The following is an 18,218-nucleotide window of genomic DNA, read 5'->3' on the forward strand; positions in this document are numbered from 1 at the left end:
GAATTGTTACTGCTCTGCCAGGGAGGCCCTGATACGACTAGGATAATGTGTGAAGCTGTAGCTTTCGGAAGGTGGAAGTTTTTTAATTATTTTCTTTTAAATTCAAATGAAGTCACTCTTCGGTGTCCTCACATCCCGCTGCCACACCTCACCCTCCTCCTTCTGCTGCTTCGCCCTGCATCCCCTGCTCTCCTACCTCCCTGTCTATCCCTCGCTTCCCTCTGTCTCATCTCAGGGTCTCTAGCACCCGGCGAGGTGACAGATTAGCAGGAGAGAGGCTCGCTCATGCCTTCCTCTAATTGGAGTCTACTGAGCTGTTAGTTGTGCCTGCATCTATCGAAGAAGGGAGGAGAGGAGAGGAGGTTATAAGTTCTTTAATAAATCTAATGTCTTCTTGACAGTCAGGACCTCACTGAACCGTAAAGGTAAGCACATCAGAGGTGTAAATTAGACTCAGTATGATTGACATCATTATGCCCGTTTGAGATTTATATATATATATACATATATACATACATATATATGGCATTTGGTTTGACATGCAAAAAGTAAGATGACTAACATGGCAAACGTTATACCTTTTAAAAGTAAGCTTGTAAGTGTCATCATCATTTTGAGTGTGTTTGCATGCTAACGTTAGAATCTACATCAAAGCACTGATGCGCCTACATACAGCCTCAAGCTACTAGCATGCTAAAAACAGAAAGAAAGAAAAAGTTAGACAGCATGTTTTTGAGTAATTAAAGTGCTCAAGACATTTGTGTAAAATGACTTTATAAAATAACCAGTGCACACATTTGTGCAGCTGTTCAGAAGTAAATTTCAACAGCACATGAAGGGCTCCGCAGCCAAGTTAGCAATAACACATAATATATGTAGTTTACGTAATACAATGAAGCTTGCTAAAGAACATTTAACATTACGACTTTCTGACTGTTGTTAATGTTGTCAACCAGCTGTGGTTTGGTGGTTTAGATACCACAACTGCCTGGTAAGCTTTAGAAAAAGATTGTCCTCTGGTTCATAACTAGGTTCAATCTCGTAACATACTTAACAAAAATAAAGCCTCATTCATGTCATACAAAGCAAGTGACGTAAGAGCATCACTAACACAACACAGGTCACATCATTTACGTTCTCTAATTTACTTACACAACATAACATAACGGTCTCCAGGGGAAATGTCCAGTCTTCCCTTGCTCTTATTAATACTTTTAATAACACGTATTGTTGAAAAAACGTCAGAGGTGTGGGTAGTAAGCTCCCTGGTGTATTGTGTTGTAAGGCTCTCACACAGGTGTTCATTCATTTGTATCCACCCCCAAGCAATCATATTGTTGAATGTTCAAATAGCTTGCTTCCTGTGTTTTTTTTTTCAACTTCATATGTTGTTACAATGAGGACATGCAAATCTCACTAATCAGATTTCATAAAACACATTTGGCATCATTAGCTGTGCTGGGAGAACAATCCTCAACCAGAACGGCGCAGGAAAAAAGACGAGCGCAGAGAATCTGTTTGGCGAGAGAGCGAAAACAATCCTCCTTCCTCTGCCACCAAGGAGATACACTGAGGTTACACACAAACACAGACATATTCTAGCTATCTGTGTGGAGAGAGAAATATAAAAAAATATATCTTGGACACACACACGCACACACACACACACACACACACACACACACACACACACACACACACAGAGAGAGTCTCAAAGGAGTGATGAAATAGATGAGAAGAGGATCCATGGTGAGCCTAGAGGACTGGATAAATATTGACCTGAATGAATGAGGTCTGTCACAGTACATAAAAAGGGCTTTACACCAACACACACACACACACGGACACACACGGACACACACTGTCAAACCAACATCCATGCCCTCAGAGAACCTCCCGGTCTGTAAACCTGGACATCTTCACTGTTCAACCGTATATTTTAACAAAACCTGGAATCAATATTAATAATTTATGGAGAAACTGAGATTGAAGTAGTATAAATAATGAAACCCATGAGTGTGTGTCGCCGTGTGTGGAAATGTCACTGCCCTCGTGTCATCGCACGTTTACAGCTCCCCACTCACCACAAAAAAGCTGAAATACTGCAAAAAAAAAAGAAAAGTTTCTTGCCTGAAGGGGAATGGTGAATCAATAAAAAGAAGGAGCGATAATGGCTGATTGAAACAGATTTTAGTGAGGACAAGCAAGATCTGTTTTTTCTTAAACAGTGGTATACAGCTGCCAACCAACAGATAATCTGTAGTCCGCTACCGAGCCAAGATTATGGATTTAATGAAAGTTCAAAAGAAGATCCACCAGTACAACATTTATTCTGGTGATTGGGTTGACTATGATGTAAACTTGACTTAAACTTGATGGCTATGGATGATGACTAAAGTACACGCAAAACGCATCTAAACTTTCGCTGTGGATCCCAGTTTACGTAAGGACAGGCACTGCACCAAAAGTATCTGTGTGTGTTTGTGGGACGGGGGTACAACTTAAATAAGACATTAAAAAGCAGGAAATATATGATGGATAAGTAATATCTGATGCAATGCTTATGCGCGATAAAAGTGAAAATCACCCTAAATATGAGCTGAATGTGGGGATGGGGAAAGCAGAATTGAGTCAAAGGTTCCTCTTGATCTGAGAAAAATAAGAAGGTGAGGCCAGACTAAATGATGCAACCCCAAGAAACGAGAAGGCAAAGGAACTTCAGTTCCATATTCATCTGTCAAGATGGGGTAAACAGAACCAAGTATTTATGAAGAGATGACAACAGTACAGGTACATCCCACTTATAGTAGTTGAGGCAGATGGAGCCCCTAAAGTCCTCAAAGGTGCTCATTTTATATCTTGTGTGTGTTTTTAAAAGAACACAGCATAAGATATATATATAGAGAGAGATAGATGGATGGATAGATATTATGCTGTGCTCCCTGATTAAAAAATGTGGAGTTCCAGGGGACACTGAAGCCAGACTTGTTGGAAAGAAGATGACGCATGCAGCTGTTTCCCTGGTTACCCGGTGTTTTGGATGGAGGGTTAGTTGGCCTGGACAGACCTGAGGGAGTTATTAGCAGAGAGAGAAGTCATAATTGATTTAATTTTTTGAATTTTTCATGGAACCGTGTTAATCCGTCTACGCAAAACACACTTTTCATTGGCTCCCAAAAAATGCAGCTCGCCGCTGGATTGGCATTACACACACCCTCTGCTATGCCTCTCCTCCCCACGTGGCATGCAGTGACTCACCAAGATGCCAAACCTGCACAGTCTACTGTAGCGACCAACCCCAGAACTCCCCGGGAAAAATTCCACCGTGGCGACATGAAAATAGAGCTTCTGCAAATTGATTTTGATATCACGCTGAAATGAAGTGAATCCAGAAGCTTCCTGACAGGTGGAAAATAAAACTTAGGTAGTTCTGGGAGAAATGGCCATATGGTCCTTACCAGTCCGTACCATCTGACTAATTTGACAGGCAGTTGGCGCTGAAATTGCTTTAATTAGAATATGATCAGGACACACACACACACACACACACACACACACAGGCTTGTACTTAAATACTTGTGAGGACCTTCACTGATAGGACTATTTTAGCGCCAATGCAGTATACCCATCTATAATGCACTTTTAATTGTAGTTCAAATACTTAATTACATTTGATTTGAGATACTTTTAAGACTTTAATCTAGTGATGGTTGACTTTGACTTTCAACAAGGTCATGTTTTAACACAATGTTTACTTTTAAATATTGTACTTTTAGTCACTAGTTTCTTATTAACTTTTGAAGTATAATTCCGTTTAACTTGTGTTATTTATACTGAAGTACATTTCATATCAGATACTTTAAGACTTTTACTCAAGTATGATTCATATGGGTGACTTTTTATGTTTACCAAAGTAATATTTAACATGATGTCTACACTTTTACTTTAAGTATGACTTGGGTACTTTTTACAACACTGCTCCTGATGCAAAATTCAAGACTCAGTCCTGTACCTGTGTGCCCCAAGCCATCAGAAACTACACTTTTATGAATTTGTTGATACACTGAGAGGATCACTATCCGTCCTCTGCCCTCTGTTGCTTTTGCATTATTCGATCTCATCAACTACTACTGCTCCTAATTTTACTGCCCGAACAAGAAATGACATTTTTCTAATGGCGATGCATGTTTCAGAGTCTTTCATTGTATTAATGATCCATTATCTGGTGTTCCACAAAATGTGTTTCCTCTATAAAAGGCAACATGAACACTGTACTTATGTGTTTAAGAGGTTGAAAACTGACCCTGACAACATGTCTGCAGAAGAGTGGTGTTTACAGACATAAAGCCTCTCTGTGCACTCCAGGAGACATACTCTTGGCCTCTCACATCTTGCTCAAGCATTCTTCAGCACAATACTGAACACCTATTTGCTCTAGTGGTACTATTCTCTGACTGACCCTGAACTGTCTGCTGAGGGAGAAAAAGTTTACCAGCCTAAGGCTTTTAGTTCAACTGAAGAATAGAAAGAGAAAATTGCATTTGTTTAGGCTGAAGCGCAGTCAGATTCTGAGCTTAAGTCATCTTTCTCACTTTTTAAGCAACACTACCATCTGCTGTCGTCATGGTGAGAACACACCTCATTTCACATGTTAGGAATGCACTTGGCATTTTTGCTTGCATGGTTAACAGTCAGCTGACAAACACAAGTGCGTATTCAAGTTGTTTTGAACCTTGCAGGTATGCAAGTCCACGTAAGTATCTCCATCCTTTCAGCTTTAATGTGTTAGAGTGTATCCACTGAACTTTCCTGCAGATACTTGAAATTCTAATTTTATATTCTGTATTTAATTATAATGGAATAAATTAGAATGAAGACTGAATGCGGAACAAATATAAATTAAGCATATGATGTGAAATATACATATTGCTGTGTTATAATACAATACAAGAGTGCCACATCCCTGCCGCACACTTGATTAAGATGCACTTAAAAAATGCAATCCCATCCTCAAACATTCACCTCAGGTCTCTCTGTCTCTCTCTGCGGTGCTCAAAACAGTCCAACTCAGCCACTCAGCGTCTCTTTCCGTGGTGCTGAAGTGCTGAACCCCATTCTCCATTTCTCTCTCCATGGTGCTTAAATATTAAAAACTATGCCTTGTCCCAAATCACTCCCTCATCCATTAATTAGCCATCCCCGACCTCTTGTCTTATTTAGAGCACTTTTGTTCCTCTATTGGCAGGCGTACTGTCGAATAAGTACAATGAACACATCTGCCGGTGTAGCAGTGGCGTGCACATACCACCAAAGCATCGAAATTCTGTATTTAATCCTTGACTTGTTCCAGCTATTCAACCAAGTGTGAATGACAAGTTGTAAGCGATTCAAACAGTGAATATATGGTCCATTCGACAGGATAAAATGTTGGCAATTAATGTTTCTGCAAACCACTGATATGTGCACATTTGCACGTGTAATAGGCTGCATACCACACTGACATTTCATATCACACTCACATCACGTTTATGACCTGAACTTCACATCTGGAGGTGGAAAGGATTGTGGCTGACTTACAGTGAGAGACTGTTTTTCAACCTTTGTCAGTGCAGAACCACTGGACACTTTATTGTAGGACCATCAACTTTACAACATATATTTTAAGGGGACCTTGGGACAATTTCCAGCCGTGCTTGTGGCAACAAAATAGATATTCTTAGCCAAAGCATGATATTTTCCCAACCCTGACCAAGTGGTTTTTATATCTAAACCTAATCAGATCCTAAGCACAGTATCGTCACACCATACAACATAAAACTGAATCTAAAGAAATGTAAAGTTGCAACATACAGAAATGAAAACTTTCAATATGTTTTGCAGAAACAACATATATTCTTAAAATTGGGGTGGAATAGTTCAGTTTTTCAAAATTGGGTTGGAATAGTGTTCAGTGTTCAAAAACACTGTTGTAGCTGATAACAATTCCATGAAGCAAACTTGATGTTATTTCACCATAATATTGACTCTGTTAACGTAAACAGGAGAAATGGCATCTGTCAAATCATTTATTTTCAATATAAAAATAAGCATTACTCTGTCACACATTTGACGCTGAAAGCTGTCAGACTCATTCACGAATTGCTTCCCGTGTAAAACACAATTCTGAGAAACAAAGGAATTCATTTGAATCACAAATAACTCATTGTGTTGTTGGAAGGGAACGTCGCTGTGGTTGAAAGGTTTCCAACATAACCAAACAACAAACAAAGTTTGTTTAAATTCTGCAGAAGGAACAGCTGAGAAGAGGAGAGTAATGTTCTTTATCTCCCTGAAACACGGAGGACGGGTTCCTAAGCACATTTTGTAAGAAGTCCAGTTTATAATTGCAAAAAGGAGCCCAGTAGTGGCTCTGTGTGCACAGAAATGTCTTTAAAATATGAACATATACTGTAAATTGTGCAAGGAAGAATATTTTAATGTCCTGTGTTCAGTAAGGCACTTCAACAAATTGCATCATTTCAGAGAATCATGTCACAGTTAATCATCATAAAATAAAAGCAATGCATTCATTAAATAAAGCTGTTCCCCCCTTTGACTTTTACTTTCCTCCGTCTTCCTTCTCTTTTCCTCCTTTCTCCTGGTTCTCTCTATTTTTATAGTGCTCTTCTGGTAGGTTCCTTAACTTCTCGGCAGCCTAAAAATACAAGAACACAGCAGTGCCAAGCTGTTATACAGCTTTAGAGACAAAGGCAAAGGCAGAGAGGAAATTCAATGCAGTTGTTTTTGCATTATAATTAGTATGCAGCATAAGGGTCATCTTTTGATGATGGGCCTCTGATGGCCTGGGGTGAAAACAAAGCCTCTTATTTCGTATCTCACATTTAAATTAGGGGACTTGAAAAAATGAGTAATACAATGAATTAAGAGACGTCGCCATTGAAAAGGTCACAAGTTTAATCTCTAAAGCTGTTATATGAGTTGTGACTCATCGGCATCCGCCTCTGCATAAAAAATCATCACCTAGATGCCAGAAATGTAACTGCGATCTCCATCCATCCATACATTGTCTGTAATCCCTTTTATGGGGTCACGGGGGTTTTGGAGGTTTTTGCTTGAGCCAATCCCAGCTGTCTCTGAGCGAGGGCAGCGTACAACTTGGACAAGTCGCCAGCTCATCGCAGGGCCCTCTCATCGGTGGGTGGAGCACACCAGGAGCAATTTGGGGTTCAGTATCTTGCTCAAGGACACTTCGACATGCAGCCTTCGACATGCCCCCCAGCTCAGCCCAGAGCTGGGATTTGAACCAGCGACCTTCCAATCACTAGCCGACCTGCTCTACCCGCTGAGCCACAGCCGCCCCAACTGTGATCTCAACAAGCTCAACCTACAACAGACGTCAGTCTCCCTACTGTATAAACCTGGGTTTTCACAAGGGTATGTTTCAGCACTCACCTGTTCAGGGGTGAGGTCCCTTTGCTCCTGGGCCAGCATCTCATACCCCACCATGAACTTCTTAACCATCGCTGAACGCAGCAGAGGAGGGTAGTAGTGAGCATGCAGCTGCCAGTGAGAGTTGTCTTCCTTTAAATGGGGGCCGGTCGGGGCTCCTGATAAGAAAAGAGAGAAAGACTTTAGACTGGAGACACAGAGGTAGCTTTACTCACCCAGTCAATCAGAGGCTTGGGTCACACTGGCTGGTAAAAATAATCACGGTGGGTTGAGTATAGCTGAAAAAAAAGCTTTTCTCAGAGCCCCCAGAGCACTGTTAGCTGGAACAGTTCGGATATCGTCTTTTTTTTTTTTAAATCCAGTTCGAATCTGCCATGTCCGCAATTTGTAGAATAAAAAATTCTGCAGCAAATTACAAACCATATTTCACCAAACACAGGCCATGTGATAATATTAGTCTCTAATTACAAGTCTCTTAATCCTCCCATGAGGGTCACTCAGTACCGAAGACACATTTCAGTGATTTGAGACTGTATTTAACACCTAACAGCCCTATTGGTTGCCTGTGCTGCTTTCTGATTTTGGCAGAAGGTAATCAGATGTAGAAGCCAAAACATATCTCGCTTAAACAAAACACACAGATATTTTCATCAGTCCTTGCAGACATTATATTCTCGGTAAAAGCCTTTTTCCTTTAGAGTCAGTTTCCTGACAGTGGGCTCTGATCAGACACAGACAGGAGGTCGACATAAAGGAAAATAATGGATGGTGAAAGAAAAAGGAAGCACAGGAAAAGGACTGAGGAGTCCAGATAAGGGATGAATAGAGATGGAGGCTCCTATTAGTAGACAATTAAGCACTTTTAGATAGAGTTTGTGGGTGTGTTTGTTCTGCTGCATGTGTGTGAGCATTGGAAAGCATCATCTATTGCATGATCTAGAATGAAATAAAAAAAATACCCCTGGATCAGGGCCCACCAGTTGTAACAGTGTAATAATACGGTAACTGTATAAGTGATATATGTTCTACTGCTTCTATGAAGTACATCACGCGTATTGCAATGTGCCGTACTGATTCAATGTGACTAACTTTCTGCCTCCTTACATTTTCATCTCTCCCCTGCTGCATCCCAGTCCTTTATCCAACCAGATAAAACAGTCTGTAATGTGTTGTGTGTTTTCCTCCTGACGGACTAAGCAGGTAGATTTAGCTTATCCATAATTTCCCAGGCGACTCGAACGCCTTCCAACCACTTCTCCCCTCACATTTGCCACTAATAAGCCTAGCCCCAAAATAAAAAGCCGGCTGCTTCAAAATGAGCTAAAATAAAGCACAAACACAGACGGGGGAGATAACGCAACTCATTAGGTGGGCCAGCTCTTTTTGTGCGTGTGTTTGTTCCCAAAATTAGGTGGTCAATGTGTATACCATATGTGTGTGTGCGCGACAGACACACCGCATGCTCTATTATAATCTCAGCAGTCTATTTTCCCTTAATCCCCTATGATGAAGTGAAAATAACACTGTTATTTTGGGAGAGAAAGTTCTAGCAATTAAAAAACAGTTGGAAACATAACATATTTGGTAAAACGGAAGATCCTCCTCTGCACAGCAGTGCTTCCCTTCAGGGTGCAGCCGGTACAGGGCAAACCACGATGGACCAAAAAGAAAATAAAAATCAATAGTCCAGCACACACCAGGATGCCACTCACATTATTTCACTAACAATTACATTAAAACCTACAAAGACAAGTTTTGCATGTTGCTTCGTCAGATTCGCTCTGCCTTTACATTTTTCATGTCGCATGAAAAAAATATATACTATCATGGGACGTGTACTGCTGTTAATCATGAGTTTTGCATGTAAGAACAAATATGTCCATATGCGTATGCCAGTGTTATGCCATTAATATTGAATGTGAAACCATGTAAATATGTACCCATGTAAATCCCCTGAGCACAGCATATATATGTAGCAGCCTGTTATGTGATGAAATGTGGAAAATGTGGGAGATCTATGTGGTTTTCCGTAAGGATGGCATATTTAAGTCATTAATCCATTGGTGGAGTCATGCTGTTTATTGTATTTAACATGTGATACCAAAGTCTTTATCAACTTGGCTGCTTGGCCTCGTTCTTGATCTTTTCTTTCGGCATCCTCGTCTTCATCTTGACACTTTCCTCTCACTCAATTAATTTTTTTGCAAAACGAGAAACCCGAGGCTGCTTATAAACCAAACTGTGACATTTCACAGATAATGAGACGGGCAGGTGTATTTTGAAAACTCAGAGAAAAAAAGCTGGAGTTAGTGTGAAACATGCATTTGCGTAGTATTACAGTGTCTTCTGGCATTTTACACTTAAATGAAGAGACTGTAAAGGCTGAATTGTTGGTATCATTAGCCGTTAACTTAAAACTTGAAAAAGGAAAATGGAGGAAAACATCTGCCACCCCGTACGCCACAGAAAATAAGATGAATCGACTACCTGCCAAAAACACATATCTCTACCTTGACCTGTAAGTTTAGTCTCCATCTTAGAAATAAAACAGACTAGGAGATTAAAGCCAGAACTTAACACAAGATCTGTAGGAGCCTTCACCACAGGCAACTTTTAGACTGAGATTTTACTTCAAAGATTTGATATCAGATAAAATAGAAAAGGAAAAAAGTGTCCTCTCATGCCCTCTGTCCTTTTCTCTACACTTCATTTGCAGTGTACCATCTCTCTCTATTTATAAACCGTCTTTCATGTGGGCTGACTTGCTTTAAACAAAAAAAACAGACTGGCAGGTGATAAAAAGGTGTTCACAAGGCTACCGCACTTCATCCCCTGAAATGGATCTTAGATGATACAATCATGGCCTGAAAACGGTCTTTTCAACATCTTAAATTTGATGAGTTACCTCCTGAATATTCAACCTGGTCGTTAGTTCTTATTAGTCAGAACTGTGCGCACACCTCAGCGGCCTGGAGCTGCTCATAAAAGATGAAAGAGATCACAAGAAGCCCGATCATTTGGAATTGGAGTAGAACAAGATAAAACATTATAAGGGGAAAGAGAAGGAGAATGAGGTATACACCCTGATGGAAACTATTAAGGAGGTCGGCCTTGTTAATAAGAATTTTTCTTGCCAGTGGTAATTGTTGGTCTGTGTTGAAACACCATTAACCTTGAAGCTATAATATCTTTGATTTAATTAGAAACTCAGCAAACTCTGAAACTATTCCAATTATTCCATTCGATGTCGGAACAGGACGTAGAGTCCGCAGCTATGGGATGGCTCAATGAGGCCGGCAGCTGTGCTTTAAGCGGACACGCTCACAGTGACAGCGCTCTCATGATTATGTTCAACAGGTATAATGTCATCTGTGATCACCATCTTAATTGAGTGCAGTGGTTCTCAAACCTTTTCTGGAAAACAAAAGCCAGATTATTAATCTTTAACAGTTACTGGGGAAGCAACAATTAAACAAGGATCCAGGCAGAATTTTAATGAAATGAAGGTCAGCATGAAAAAATCTCCTTTGTTTATTTCCATTATTTATATCACTCTTGAACTTCGCTTCGCTCCTTGTTTCCCCTGGTCATCCACGCCCCCCCAAGCTTTTTAGCGTACTGATAGATGCTAATTAACACTCAGTACAGATGAGGGTGATGGGAGTGTTGCAAGAATTTGTTAAGCAACAACAGTTCTGTCCTGATGATTAAGCTGGATGAAACCAACTCACAAAAGTTATTATACTTTGTAAATACGTTTCAGTCTTAACCACGAATGAAGCCTCACGGAATCACCATTGGCATCATCATCATCAACTATTGATGTCTGAACAAAATTCAATGGCAATCCATCCGATAGTTGTTGAGATTTTCAGTGTGGACCAAAATGGTGGACCGGCCAATCAAACATTCACATCGCTGTCCAGAAAGTCAAACCCCTAGCAGCTAGGCTAAAGAAATTTAGTTCAAAATGCCATTTGTGCAAAAGAAACACACCCAAGGTCTTTCAGAGAAACATGTCCTTCTTGCATACAAGATGCATCTAAACAAGGGTGACAAAGGCAACACCAATATATAAAGGTGAGCACGTTTCAGGAAAAAACAATGGAAATCCCATTATGGCTAAAAGCAATGAGGTATATGCAGTGGGTGATTTGTTAATTTTTAACAAGGGGGATGGCCCAACGCGAGCATCACCCTGCCCCGACACACCTATGTACACACTCTTAACCATAACTATGACATTTCTAATTCTACAATTCCATTTTATCCAGTTATCTTCCTTCTCTACATACTACAATTGTCTTTTTATAACTGAATTAAAGTATTGAGTAAGTACACCTTTAAATTGTATGCAGTGGACTGAGTTTATTCAGGCAGCGTTTTCTCATGTTTCTCAGACATGGAATTTTTTACCATCTAAATTTCTTGAAGGACACTCAATGAACATTGTGCAAAATAGTAGAGCCTGACCGACTTATTTGTTGGCCGATTTTATCTATTTATTATATCTATTTATCCAATATTATGACAGATATATCGGTATCAGCGAATATATTGTCCGATATGAAGACCTTTTATTTAAAAACTACAAATACAGAATGAAGAAAGTCACTCCTACAGGGTGGGTAAAAGAGCTCCGAAATGTAACAGCTACCTCACTAATGGTTAAACTATAAACCAGCACAAAAATGACAATAACCAACATAACATAAGCCACCATGTTCTTAAAAGACACACTAAAAACACTCACAAAAAGTAACATTTAGTTTTAGAACATAAATAACAAACTTACTATTGATTTTAAACTGTCAGAAAAAACTCATCTCTGAAAAAAATTAAACATTACTGAAACTAAACATGTTACAGGTTTTAATCACCCTCCGCACGGCATCATAACGGGAACGTTTCAGAAGCGGAGTCTTTTCGTTTTTATACAGTCGGGAGTCTGCACAGAGTGTTTTATTTTGAACTGGCTGGATACTCTATGCCGTTTCCGTGTCTCTGACTTCCTGTTGGCGCGATCTGCTCTGTGCAGCTTGTTGCGGCTTTCATCAAAAATAAACCGGGCAGTCGGATCGCAAAGCAGCCATGCCCAGCTTGACTCCACTGTGCACCGGAGCTGATCGCGGCCACTTGTGATTTTAGCACACTATCTGCTACTAGCGGATGGAGACTGATGTCAGGTTAACACGGGGGATGCTTTTTGGTAATTTTGCTAACAAGAGGGATGGCATCCCCCCTCATCCCCCCTCAAATCGCCTACTGGGTATAAGGTTAGATTGGTAAAGGTAAAAATGCGTGACAAACTGCATCATAGCGAATTTCTAAAGTGCTGCAAACACACGTTATTCTCCAGAGCATGTGATTCACATCACTTTCACACCTAACAAACGATCCAGCAACTCACGCCCTCTGGAAGGAGGAAGGAGGAACTGCCATCCATGTAGAGATCATTCCCAAAGGGATGGCACTGTTTCAGCACACAATATGTGGACCACTGGTAACTTTGTATTGATTTACAATGACTCGTCAATCTAAGGACCCAAACCATGCCAACAAAATGCCTCCCACAATATAACAGAACTTCAGTTTCTCCACTCATTGGTTAAGGTTTTTACTTTAATTTGTGTACTTTAAATTGTGTCTGAAGTGTCTGTAGATCCATGCTGTAGTCTTGCATAATGGCACATCGAAATTCCTTTAATCTCATTCGTCAAAATTTCTTGGTACAAGCAATTTTTTTGCATATTTTTCACTTTGTCTTTAAGAAGTGATGGTGTCCTAATTTTAACAGTGGTGGCCACATGTGTAAATGACACCTATGTGAATACTACACATTTGGTGAACAGCCCGGTTTCCACTCTTTGAAACCACTCGGCAGGACAAGAATGCTGCAGGGATTGAACCTGCAACCTTTGGCTTTTGCAAGGCTCACTCAGACCACTCAGCCGTGGTGACACCGCTCCCCTCACTGTCACACATCACTCATCGCCTCACTGCTCTCTGCTAACCTTTGTTCCAGCTCGAACCTGCTCACCACAGACGATTCGCTCAACGTCTCAGTGCAGGTAAATATCAGTGGATGTCTGTGCTGCACCGCGGTTGTCTCGAAGGATGTTCCTCACCTGTCTGTACAAAGCTTGCGGTCCTCTGTGTTTGTGCAAGCTACCTCATCACACCAAGCCAATTAAACCGTTATCGTTCCCGTGGTTAAAAGAAGATTAATAACCACCTTTTGAATGCTGTGATGCACAACAGATTTATTTTGGATTTTTGTTTCTGGGGTCTATGCAAATTCGCTTCACTCTGCATGTTCTGTCAAAAGGAAAAGGTTATTGGGCCCTCACTGCAAAGATGACATTTTCAAGCATTTTTTGCATGTTGGCTTGCTTATCTCCTTGCCCGCGGTCTCAGTACTGGTTCTTTTGCTTCCTCTGACAGTGGTGTTCTGCTGCGTTGCCAAAGTAACCACAGGAGAGTAGGATAGCAGGATCCAGACACACAAATGTGAAACAGCAATTAACCTGAACATAATGGGAAAATTGCAGCAAACATTGAGAACAACAACCTTAACTTTGAAAAATATTGTAGTTTACTGCAGATTTGTGTCAAAAAGTCTCCACAAACAATACAATTAAATCATTATGATCTTAATTTCAGCCATGGAAATCGCCCTGAAGTAACACCAAACTATGTAAAGCCTTCAGTAACATTTAAAAAGGTTCAGCGGATTCGTAAGAAACATTTTGACAAAGGAAATCACCCTACATCCCCTGTGACATTATTATCCCTCTACAGACTGTATGACATGTTTTCCCTTGAGCTTTTGTGCCTGTGAAGCACTCCGTGTTCTTGCTCTTTTTAAAAGGTAGTTACTTGATACAGGAGTGTCCATGTCACTGAGAAAAAGACACTTTGGAATTAATGATATGGAGGCATGTGTGTGGACAAAAATAATTAATTACGCTGAAAGAATTGTTTGTGAAAGATAAACATTGTCATGATTCATGATGCCAATTTTTAATTAATGAGGTTAATATAAAGCTTGTCGCACTGTATGTAAAATGCTCATATCTGATGCGTCAGTTGTTTGTCGAGCTCAAACAACAGGATTTCAACTTCTCCCTGCACCAAGGGCCAAGAGAAGTTCAGCAAACAAAAAGAAAAACCTTCCTGCGTTCGCTCTAACATGATTATTCATCATTTCTCCGGGGACACGAATTTGTGAGCCAGCTCCTAGAAGAAAGTCTGAACAACACCTGGAAGGACAGGCAGCAGAGACAAACAAGTCTAACTCACAGAACTCATAAATAAAGTGGGAAACTTTTTCCTTCCAGTATAAAATATTCAGCAAAATATATTGAAACCATTGGGTTGTTTTCAGTATATAAAACCCTTAAAGCTGCTGTAATCAACATTTCATATTAGCAGTAGATCAAAAGACTATATGTAATGTGAAAGGTGTTGCTTATGGTGACAAATCTATACAGCTATCACCCAGCTGTGCAGTTCCCCCCAGCTCTACGCAGCGTTTTACCATCTTTCAGCTCATTGTTAGGTTGTTGTTTTTTTTTAAACCACCGACACTTCATTGGACCTATCTGGACACCTTCTTGGATTGCGCTCAGCAGTTACTCATCAGCATCTAGTCCAGCTAAAAATCCAGTGTACAATGCCTTACCAGCACCAAATGCTATACAGGCACAGTTAGCAACTAGCTTTTGAATATTTAGCATTTAGCAGCTAAAAATACTGATGTTTCTCTAAAAAACATCTCAATTTCTTCTTTAAAAAGAGAGCTATAAGAAATGCAAATATTAGATTAATATTCATCAGGTGTAAAGATAAGCGATGTGTCGGTTCAGTGTATAAGCCCTTAGATGCTAATAACAACTTGTTTAACCCAACAACTTTATAAGGAGATGATATCCAAAACTGTTTCCTATCATATAAAGATCATATATGTAACTTTATATGACCGTTCAAAGCTTAGATACACTGTGTGTGCCCTTTTCCTGTGAGACCCACTGCTTTACTCTGTGGTGATGCTGATGTGTTCTATGCATGCATGGATGTGATAATGAGTGGGTTATCTTACCTGCAGGAAACCTTAAACTGCACTTTAATTTACACACATCTTTCCCATCACAATGGACAAGCTAATTACTATTCATATTTCATATCAATGCCTTGTTTGTGCATGAAATCAAGTAAAAAAAAATCATGTAAAATTATTTTATTAGAGGGAAAAGATTGAAAGACAGTAACCACACCACAGCATCTAATACTGCAATGAAGAAGACGGAAAGATGTGCGGAGAACGCACAAATGATTTCAATCTATCGTTAAAAGCACTACACAGAGTGAATGCCGACCTCAAGGAGGAAAGAAAGGGATGAGAGGATGGGGAAAAAGAAATGAAAGTGCAAAAGCGAGAGAGGCAGGACTGTGAAGGGCGTGAAGAAAAACTTGAGGCACGGTGTGAAAGCATTTTAATGCATCTCTTCCTTCTTTATCGCTTGTCAGTCTGCTTTAATTTGGCTCAACGGAGTCTTTTAAAAAGCTCGACTGTGAAAAGACTTCACATACTTCATGATCGGCTTTCGCAGATTAAGATTCAGACGAGCCTTCAGACGACTGTGAGAGGAGCTCATTCACACATCAAACTGACTTTAAAATTAAAATCATCTTTAATCATTGCCCCCATCTGTCCCTCCCTCTTTGTCTTTCTCCCCAAAAGAGACTTAAAACAGGTCATCACATTTATACCAAAACTTTTATCCCATTCAACCTTCCCACTCTCCCACTGTTTGTCTTACCGTGCCAGCCCATGGAGTAGGGGAAAGAGATTTCAAACAGATTGTCGTACTTCGTCAGCAGGCGCCTCATAATGTCAGCCAGACCTGATAGACAGAGGAGAGGGGGGGATACAGTTAGAGGACAGCAGGAAGGTAGGCAGGGGGGAAGAAAGAATACATTTGTAAGTGAGTATTGTTAATAATGAATTCCACGAGGGAGGGGAGTTGAAGTAGAAAAAAAAATAGTCCCTGAAAATTGAGAAAGACACGTACAACTAGAAATGCTGCACACCGAAAAGAAGATGAAACTTTTATTATTCTTGAGAGAAAATTAAAATAAAAGAAATGTCTGAACACACGAACAAGTCAGAGACATAAAAAAGTGCATAGTTTGATAAACATTAACAAGTTCCTCCGAACACAAACCTTTGAGAGATAATTTTCAACTAAACTAAAGTAAACTACAGTCGAGGCAAAAACTGTGAATCGATAGTTTGATGTGACTGGAAGCACTGAATCAGACGTTAGTTCAGACCACAAAAACATCATCCTTCCTGACATCTTCCGACTGCAGGAGCCGATTTCGATTTGTTATTCCGCGCTGATTCGCCTCCGAAGTTCAGTGTGAAACGGCGGTAATGGGCTGTGTCTCAGAAGACACCTATCCCACTCATCCCTCTTATCTGTGTGCCTCGGGCTTCGCGACTTCATTACGCACGGGCTCAATCAGATAAACAGACTCGCGACTGTCAACAGAAGTCTTCCAAATGAGCCCTTAGTTAATTTAAAGACGCTGCGGTGTTTGTCCTTGAGAAAGAATGGTCGGTAATCTCACTAGATCAACCGGATCTTCAGAGAATTCATTCACTGACAACAACATCTGCTAGAGTCATTCAAACACCACGATTTAAGAAAGAAAAGGGAAGCAAAAAGGAAGCAAATCTGAAGCAAAAGTTCACAGAGGGTGTAAAATAAAAGTTTCCTTCAATGACAAGCTGGCATATGTTGTGAATTATCATGGAAGAGACACACACACTCACAGGAGGCACCTTGGCGGGGAATCAAACCTGCAGGCTCCCCACTGAGCCGCTGACTCACCTTAAACTTGTCTTAATTGCCTTATCGCGTTCCAAGTCACTCACGCTGCCAGTATCTTCGCAAACACACTCACCCTCCCTCTCCTCTGTTGTCAGGTCGGTGATCCTGAGGACATGTCGTCGGGGCAACAACAGCGTCTGGTAGGGCCACGTCGCCCAATATGGGACCACCGCCAGCCAATCAGGACTCTCCACCACCACGCGCTCCTAAAAGAGACAAAATTGGAATGTTTTGCGTAAGATATTTCATTGTCAGTTAAGAACTTTTCATCAAATTCAAAAACACCAATATATACCAACGGATTTCAAGTTTCACTCAGAAGTCAGGCAACACCATTCAGAATCATCTGTAACAATGCTAATGACCACAAATCCAACCACACAACTTAATCTGATGCAGCAGTTCTCTCTATTGTCATGACTGGCATAGTGCATTTGAACACATGATAAATTGCTGCAAATAAATAATAAATAGTGGCGTACTCTTTTATTTTTGTGATACAAGACCAACACCAATATGGGTTAAACTACAGGTCACTAGGTTGGCGGTTAAAGGCCAGACAAGTGGAAACTCAACAACTGCTGCATGGATTACCATGAAATTTCGACCCACATTCACAGTTCTCAGAGGAGTAACCCTTCTGAATGACTCTCAACGAATGCCACCATGAGGGTGACGTTTGTGGTTTCGAGAGAAATATTGCAACAGCTACTGGCTGGATGGTCATGAGATTTAGTGTGCACATCCATGTTCCAGACAGGATGAATTGTATTAATGCTGGTGAGTGATTTTTTTTCCAGCTAGGGCCATAATCAAGTCATGTTTTTATAGCCAAACCTGGTCAAATTAACGAGGTTCCCATCAGACTTT

The 18,218-nt window shown here is 40.5% G+C and overlaps 1 protein-coding gene across 1 annotated transcript in view; it reads right to left on the reverse strand.

Annotated features, from left to right (window-relative positions):
- Positions 1-5,589: 5,589 nt before the first annotated feature.
- galt (galactose-1-phosphate uridylyltransferase) overlaps positions 5,590-18,218 on the reverse strand; it is a 33,662-nt gene continuing 21,033 nt past the window's right edge. The window contains exons 8-11 of the mRNA XM_030436013.1: positions 17,422-17,554; positions 16,272-16,355; positions 7,453-7,607; positions 5,590-6,694 (exon numbers count right to left, since the gene is read on the reverse strand). Of these exons, the coding sequence (XP_030291873.1) occupies positions 6,599-6,694; positions 7,453-7,607; positions 16,272-16,355; positions 17,422-17,554 (468 nt within the window). The 3' untranslated portion in view covers positions 5,590-6,598. The remainder of the gene's footprint in view (positions 6,695-7,452; positions 7,608-16,271; positions 16,356-17,421; positions 17,555-18,218) is intronic.

The sequence above is a fragment of the Sparus aurata genome, chromosome 12 (assembly GCF_900880675.1).
Source record: "Sparus aurata chromosome 12, fSpaAur1.1, whole genome shotgun sequence".
Classification (NCBI taxonomy): Eukaryota; Metazoa; Chordata; class Actinopteri; order Spariformes; family Sparidae; genus Sparus; species Sparus aurata.